Genomic DNA, 7,725 nt, shown 5'->3' on the forward strand with positions numbered 1-7,725 from the left:
CTCTTTGTGCTTCAGCATTCGTTTCCATATTTTGAATCATTACAACCCTTCAATGTTTTCTTTGAGAATAGCTATTTGTTCCTCTCTTTCTTTCCTTAGTCTTTCCTCTTCCATTAACTCCTCTTTAAGCTTTTCTTTCTCTTCTTGAACTCTTTGTGCTTCAGCATTCGTTTCCATATTTTGAATCATTACAACCCTTCAATGTTTTCTTTGAGAATAGCTATTTGTTCCTCTCTTTCTTTCCTTAGTCTTTCCTCTTCCATTAACTCCTCTTTAAGCTTTTCTTTCTCTTCTTGAACTCTTTGTGCTTCAGCATTCGTTTCCATATTTTGAATCATTACAACCCTTCAATGTTTTCTTTGAGAATAGCTATTTGTTCCTCTCTTTCTTTCCTTAGTCCTTCCTCTTCCATTAACTCCTCTTTAAGCTTTTCTTTCTCTTCTTGAACTCTTTGTGCTTCAGCATTCGTTTCCATATTTTGAATCATTACAACTTCAATGTTTTCTTTGAGAATAGCTATTTGTTCCTCTCTTTCTTTCCTTAGTCTTTCCTCTTCCATTAACTCCTCTTTAAGCTTTTCTTTCTCTTCTTGAACTCTTTGTGCTTCAGCATTCGTTTCCATATTTTGAATCATTACACCTTCCATGTTTTCTTTGAGAATAGCTATTTGTTCCTCTCTTTCTTTCCTTAGTCCTTCCTCTTCCATTAACTCCTCTTTAAGCTTTTCTTTCTCTTCTTGAACTCTTTGTGCTTCAGCATTCGTTTCCATATTTTGAATCATTACAACTTCAATGTTTTCTTTGAGAATAGCTATTTGTTCCTCTCTTTCTTTCTTTAGTCTTTCCTCTTCCATTAACTCCTCTTTAAGCTTTTCTTTCTCTTCTTGAACTCTTTGTGCTTCAGCATTCGTTTCCATATTTTGAATCATTACACCTTCCATGTTTTCTTTGAGAATAGCTATTTGTTCCTCTCTTTCTTTCCTTAGTCCTTCCTCTTCCATTAACTCCTCTTTAAGCTTTTCTTTCTCTTCTTGAACTCTTTGTGCTTCAGCATTCGTTTCCATATTTTGAATCATTACAACTTCAATGTTTTCTTTGAGAATAGCTATTTGTTCCTCTCTTTATTTCTTTAGTCTTTCCTCTTCCATTAACTCCTCTTTAAGCTTTTCTTTCTCTTCTTGAACTCTTTGTGCTTCAGCATTCGTTTCCATATTTTGAATCATTACACCTTCCATGTTTTCTTTGAGAATAGCTATTTGTTCCTCTCTTTCTTTCCTTAGTCCTTCCTCTTCCATTAACTCCTCTTTAAGCTTTTCTTTCTCTTCTTGAACTCTTTGTGCTTCAGCATTCGTTTCCATATTTTGAATCATTACAACCCTTCAATGTTTTCTTTGAGAATAGCTATTTGTTCCTCTCTTTCTTTTCTTAGTCTTTCCTCTTCCATTAACTCCTCTTTAAGATTTTCTTTCACTTCTTGAACTCTTTGTGCTTCAGCATTCGTTTCCATATTTTGAATCATTACAACCCTTCAATGTTTTCTTTGAGAATAGCTATTTGTTCCTCTCTTTCTTTCCTTAGTCTTTCCTCGTCCATTAACTCCTCTTTAAGTTTTTCTTTCTCTTCTTGAACTCTTTGTGCTTCAGCATTCGTTTCCATATTTTGAATCAGTACAACCCTTCAATGTTTTCTTTGAGAATAGCTATTTGTTCCTCTCTTTCTTTCCTTAGTCTTTCCTCTTCCATTAACTCCTCTTTAAGCTTTTCTTTCTCTTCTTGAACTCTTTGTGCTTCAGCATTCGTTTCCATGTTTTGAATCATTACAACCCTTCAATGTTTTCTTTGAGAATAGCTATTTGTTCCTCTCTTTCTTTCCTTAGTCCTTCCTCTTCCATTAACTCCTCTTTAAGCTTTTCTTTCTCTTCTTGAACTCTTTGTGCTTCAGCATTCGTTTCCATATTTTGAATCATTACACCTTCCATGTTTTCTTTGAGAATAGCTATTTGTTCCTCTCTTTCTTTCCTTAGTCTTTCCTCTTCCATTAACTCCTCTTTAAGATTTTCTTTCACTTCTTGAACTCTTTGTGGGCTCAGCATTCGTTTCCATATTTTGAATCATTACAACCCTTCAATGTTTTCTTTGAGAATAGCTATTTGTTCCTCTCTTTCTTTCCTTAGTCCTTCCTCTTCCATTAACTCCTCTTTAAGATATTCTTTTTCTTCTTGAACTCTTTGTGCCTCAGCATTCGTTTCCATATTTTGAATCATTACAGCTTCCACGTTTTCTTTGAGAATAGCTATTTGTTCCTCTCTTTCTTTCCTTAGTCTTTCCTCTTCCATTAACTCCTCTTTAAGATTTTCTTTCACTTCTTGAACTCTTTGTGCTTCAGCATTCGTTTCCATATTTTGAATCATTACAACCCTTCAATGTTTTCTTTGAGAATAGCTATTTGTTCCTCTCTTTCTTTCCTTAGTCCTTCCTCTTCCATTAACTCCTCTTTAAGATTTTCTTTCACTTCTTGAACTCTTTGTGCTTCAGCATTCGTTTCCATATTTTGAATCATTACAACCCTTCAATGTTTTCTTTAAGAATAGCTATTTGTTCCTCTCTTTCTTTCCTTAGTCTTTCCTCTTCCATTAACTCCTCTTTAAGATTTTCTTTCACTTCTTGAACTCTTTGTGCTTCAGCATTCGTTTCCATATTTTGAATCATTACAACCCTTCAATGTTTTCTTTGAGAATAGCTATTTGTTCCTCTCTTTCTTTCCTTAGTCCTTCCTCTTCCATTAACTCCTCTTTAAGCTTTTCTTTCTCTTCTTGAACTCTTTGTGCTTCAGCATTCGTTTCCATATTTTGAATCATTACAGCTTCCATGTTTTCTTTGAGAATAGCTATTTGTTCCTCTCTTTCTTTCCTTAGTCTTTCCTCTTCCATTAACTCCTCTTTAAGATATTCTTTCTCTTCTTGAACTCTTTGTGCTTCAGCATTCGTTTCCATATTTTGAATCATTACACCTTCCATGTTTTCTTTGAGAATAGCTATTTGTTCCTCTCTTTCTTTCCTTAGTCTTTCCTCTTCCATTAACTCCTCTTTAAGATTTTCTTTCACTTCTTGAACTCTTTGTGCTTCAGCATTCGTTTCCATATTTTGAATCATTACAACTTCAATGTTTTCTTTGAGAATAGCTATTTGTTCCTCTCTTTCTTTCTTTAGTCTTTCCTCTTCCATTAACTCCTCTTTAAGCTTTTCTTTCTCTTCTTGAACTCTTTGTGCTTCAGCATTCGTTTCCATATTTTGAATCATTACACCTTCCATGTTTTCTTTGAGAATAGCTATTTGTTCCTCTCTTTCTTTCCTTAGTCTTTCCTCTTCCATTAACTCCTCTTTAAGATTTTCTTTCACTTCTTGAACTCTTTGTGGGCTCAGCATTCGTTTCCATATTTTGAATCATTACAACCCTTCAATGTTTTCTTTGAGAATAGCTATTTGTTCCTCTCTTTCTTTCCTTAGTCTTTCTTCTTCCATTAGCTCTTCTTTCAGCTTTTCTTTCTCTTCTTGAACTCTTTGTGCTTCAGCATTCGTTTCCATATTTTGAATCATTACAACCCTTCAATGTTTTCTTTGAGAATAGCTATTTGTTCCTCTCTTTCTTTCCTTCGTCCTTCCTCTTCCATTAACTCCTCTTTAAGCTTTTCTTTCTCTTCTTGAACTCTTTGTGCTTCAGCATTCGTTTCCATATTTTGAATCATTACAACCCTTCAATGTTTTCTTTGAGAATAGCTATTTGTTCCTCTCTTTCTTTCCTTAGTCCTTCCTCTTCCATTAACTCCTCTTTAAGCTTTTCTTTCTCTTCTTGAACTCTTTGTGCTTCAGCATTCGTTTCCATATTTTGAATCATTACAACCCTTCAATGTTTTCTTTGAGAATAGCTATTTGTTCCTCTCTTTCTTTCCTTCGTCCTTCCTCTTCCATTAACTCCTCTTTAAGCTTTTCTTTCTCTTCTTGAGCTCTTTGTGCTTCAGCATTCGTTTCCATATTTTGAATCATTACATCTTTCAGATTTTCTTTGAGAATAGCTATTAGTTCCTCTCTTTCTTTCCTTAGTCTTTCTTCTTCCATTAGCTCTTCTTTCAGCTTTTTTTTCTCTTCTTGAACTCTTTGTGCTTCAGCATTCGTTTCCATATTTTGAATCATTACACCTTCAATGTTTTCTTTGAGAATAGCTATTTATTCCTCTCTTTCTTTCCTTAATCTTTCCTCTTCCATTAACTCCTCTTTTAGCTTTTCTTTCTCTTCTTCAACTATTTTTAGTTCTGTTGTGTTTCTTTCAATAATCATCTCTAATTCTTCAAATGATTTTTCAAGATTATCAACTTTAGTTTTTGCTATCAATTTACCTTGCCAAAGTTCGTCTGCTTCTTGCTTAGCAAGATTTAGCTCTTCTTCTAATCCTTTTCTCACTGTCTCTTCTCGTTGTAATTTGGACTTAGTCTCTTGCAACTCTTCATCTATTTTGAGTGTTTCTTTTTCCCAACATTCATTTGTAACTTCCTTTTCCAATTTCTCCTCTTCAAGCTGTTGAATCTTATTGTCCTTTATCCTATTTTGTTCTTGAAGATTATCTATTTGATCCTCTTTTTCTTTCCTTAACCCCTCCTCTTTCATTAACTCCTCTTTTAGCCTTTCTTTCTCTTCTTCAACTATTTTTAGTTCTGTTGTCTTTCTTTCAACCATTATCTCTACTTCTTCAAATAATTTTTCAACATTATCAGCTAAAGTTCTTACTATCAATAAATCTCTCCTAAGTTTTTCTGTTTCTTGCTTAGCAAGATTTAGCTCTTCTTCTAATACTGTTCTTACTGTCTCTTCTTTCATTAAATCCTCTTTTAGCTTTTCTTTCTCTTCTTCAACTATTTCTAGTTCTGTTGTCTTTCTTTCAATAATCATCTCTATTCTCTCAAATAGTTTTTCAACATTATCAACTCTAGTTTTTGCTATCAATTTAACTTGCCTAAGTTCTTCTGCTTCTTGCTTAGCAAGATTTAGCTCTTCTTCTAATACTTTCCTTAATCCCTCCTCTTTCATTAACTCCTCTTTTAGCTTTTCTTTCTCTTCTTCAACTATTTCTAGTTCTGTTGTCTTTCTTTCAACAATCATCTCTAATTCTTCAAATAATTTTTCAACATTTTCGTCTAGTTTTTGCTCTCAATTTATTTTGCCTAAGTTCTTCTGCTACTTGCTTAGCTAGATTTAGCTCTTTTTCCAATCCTTTTCTTACTGTCTCTTCTTTCAATAACTCCTCTTTCAGCTTTTCTTTCTCTTCTCCAACTATTTTTAGTTCTGCTGTCTTTCTTTCAATAATCATCTCTACTTCTTCAAATAATTTTTCAACATTATCAACTCTAGTTTTTGCTATCAATTTATCTCTCCTAAGTTCTTCTGTTTTTTGCTTAGCAAGATTTAGCTCTTCTTCTAATACCTTTCGTACTGTCTTTTCTCGTTTCAATTCTGATTTAGTCTCTTGCAACTCTTCGTCTATTTTGAGTGTTTCTTTTTCCCAATATTTATTTGCAACATCCTTTTCCAGTTTTCCTCTTCAAGCTGTTGGATTTTATTGTCCTTTATCCTGTTTAGTTCCACTTCTTCACTAAGTCTATGTTTCATATCTTGCGTTTCCTTCCTTTTTCTCTCAATTTCGCCTTTGCTTTCTTCTTCTGTCGGGTGACCAATCCCATCTCTAAATGTCGCCTCTCTCTTCATTAGGTTTAGCTGAATTTCTAGCCTTTTCCGGAGTGCATTTTCTTCCTGTGATTCTTCCTCAGTGAACTTCAACTCTTCTTTAACTATCATTGCTTCGTTCTGCCAAAATCCGATTTCCTTCTCAAATTTCTGAACTTCACTCTCCTCTACTTTTCCTTCATATTCATTTTCAATTCTTCCGTTATATTCTAGAATTTCCTCTATCATATACACTTTTTCTTGCAAATTATCTTTAGTTTTGTTCATTTCAATTAGTATTGTTTCAAGTTTCTTTCGCAAGCGATCGATTTTTTCATTGCGATTCGCTTGTTCTTTTTCAAAGCGGCAAATTTGAACTAGCTTTTCCTCGAGTACCTTTGCATAGCGACCACATTTTCGCTCTAGTTGGTTGGACCTTCTTTCTTCTTCAATCAACCAGTCCTGTAACTGCTCGGTTTGCCTCGTCCTCACCCCGATCTCCTCTTTCATTCGGGCAATAGTCGAATCTCTTTCTCTTAATTTCTCCTGGAGATCTTCTATTTCCTTCTTGAAGAGATCTGTTTGGTTTTCTTTCGCTGCAAACTCTCCGTCTTCATTTTTCCTTGCGTCAGTAGCTTTTCCAGGTTGAAACATTTTCAACCTCTCCACTCTCTGCTTGTATCCTGTTGCCTCCTCTTGATCCGTGTCCAGGTTAAGTGATTCGTTTGGAGGTGCTTGTTCACCTTCCATGGTAATTGTCTCCTCCGATTCGTCCATTTTGCCAAGTAGAAACAGTGATCCGACGGACATAAAATTGTATAAATCATTTACAAACAGACGGGAAACTAAAGTTTCCATACTGCCGTCCAAGTTGATAACGCATAACATATTCTGAATAATAACAAACAATACGTAATTGGTTAATGTAGCCATTGTTCTATGATGATTACAAATTGTCTGTCGGAGGTATATTATTAAAAACCTTAAGTCTTCAAAGATTCTCCAGCGTCTTCAGGAAAGACTCCGAGTTCATTCTCGTAGCCGGTTTCTGAAGACTTTTCTCGTCACGGCAATTCTGCGGGAATAGATTGGGTCTCTCTCTCTCTCTCTCTCTCTCTCTCTCTCTCTCTCTCTCTCTCTCTCTCTCTCTCTCTCTCTCTTTTATATATATATTCCTTTCATTTTTATTCATAAAAGCGTATTTTTCAACTAATCTCAGTGGAAATTCTTTTCGTTTTCAAAACGATTTCTTAGAGAATTCCAAGAATCTTGCACGGAGCTTCAGAAGACAACACAGATCCAACCGGAGCAACTTCAAATGAAGTAGGCTAAGCGCGCCTCTAGTTCTTTTTCCTGCAGGAAAGGTTTTCTTCTTCGCCATCTGAGATTTTTTCGTCTTCAGAAGAATTTCTTTGAAAATTCCAAGGTCTTTCCATTTCTTTACAAATCTTTGGAATGTGTAATCAAAATTCTATTGTTATATGCATACGCTAAAACCCATGCCTATGATTGAAAAAAAAAAAAAAAAAAAAAAATATATATATATATATATATATATATATATATATATATATATATATATATATATTTACATATATATATGATATATATAGATATATAGGCCTACATATATATACATATACATATATATACATATATATATGTATATATATATATATATATATATATATATATATATATATATATATATATATATATATATATATATATATATATATATATATATATATATATATATATATATATATATCATCAGCCATTGTTGGTCATCAACTGCAGGACAAAGGCCTCAGATTTTTCCTTCCTCTCTTCTCTGTATATGGTATTTCTATTCCAGTTTATATCAGCATATTTTGTCACCTCGTCAAACCAGCAACTTCTCTTCTTTTCCCTGATTTTTTTGTGCATATATATATATATATATATATATATATATATATATATATATGTATATATATATATATATATATATATATATATATATATATATAT

The 7,725-nt window shown here is 33.4% G+C and overlaps 2 protein-coding genes across 2 annotated transcripts; both read right to left on the minus strand.

The window, feature by feature from the left end:
- Window positions 1-3,976: 3,976 nt before the first annotated feature.
- LOC137633244 (myosin heavy chain, clone 203-like) lies at window positions 3,977-5,151 on the minus strand. The gene is made up of 2 exons (XM_068365483.1): window positions 4,265-5,151; window positions 3,977-4,010 (listed from the first exon to the last, which is right to left on the minus strand). Exons 1-2 carry the CDS (start codon window positions 5,149-5,151, stop codon window positions 3,977-3,979), a joined length of 921 nt encoding a protein of 306 aa, XP_068221584.1.
- A 22-nt stretch (window positions 5,152-5,173) lies between these two features.
- Window positions 5,174-6,645, minus strand: LOC137633323 (trichohyalin-like). Its single transcript, XM_068365601.1, has 2 exons — window positions 5,643-6,645; window positions 5,174-5,529 (listed from the first exon to the last, which is right to left on the minus strand). Exons 1-2 carry the CDS (start codon window positions 6,643-6,645, stop codon window positions 5,174-5,176), a joined length of 1,359 nt encoding a protein of 452 aa, XP_068221702.1.
- Between the last annotated feature and the right edge of the window lie 1,080 nt (window positions 6,646-7,725).

Source organism: Palaemon carinicauda, chromosome 1, assembly GCF_036898095.1.
Source record: "Palaemon carinicauda isolate YSFRI2023 chromosome 1, ASM3689809v2, whole genome shotgun sequence".
NCBI classification, from domain to species: domain Eukaryota; kingdom Metazoa; phylum Arthropoda; class Malacostraca; order Decapoda; family Palaemonidae; genus Palaemon; species Palaemon carinicauda.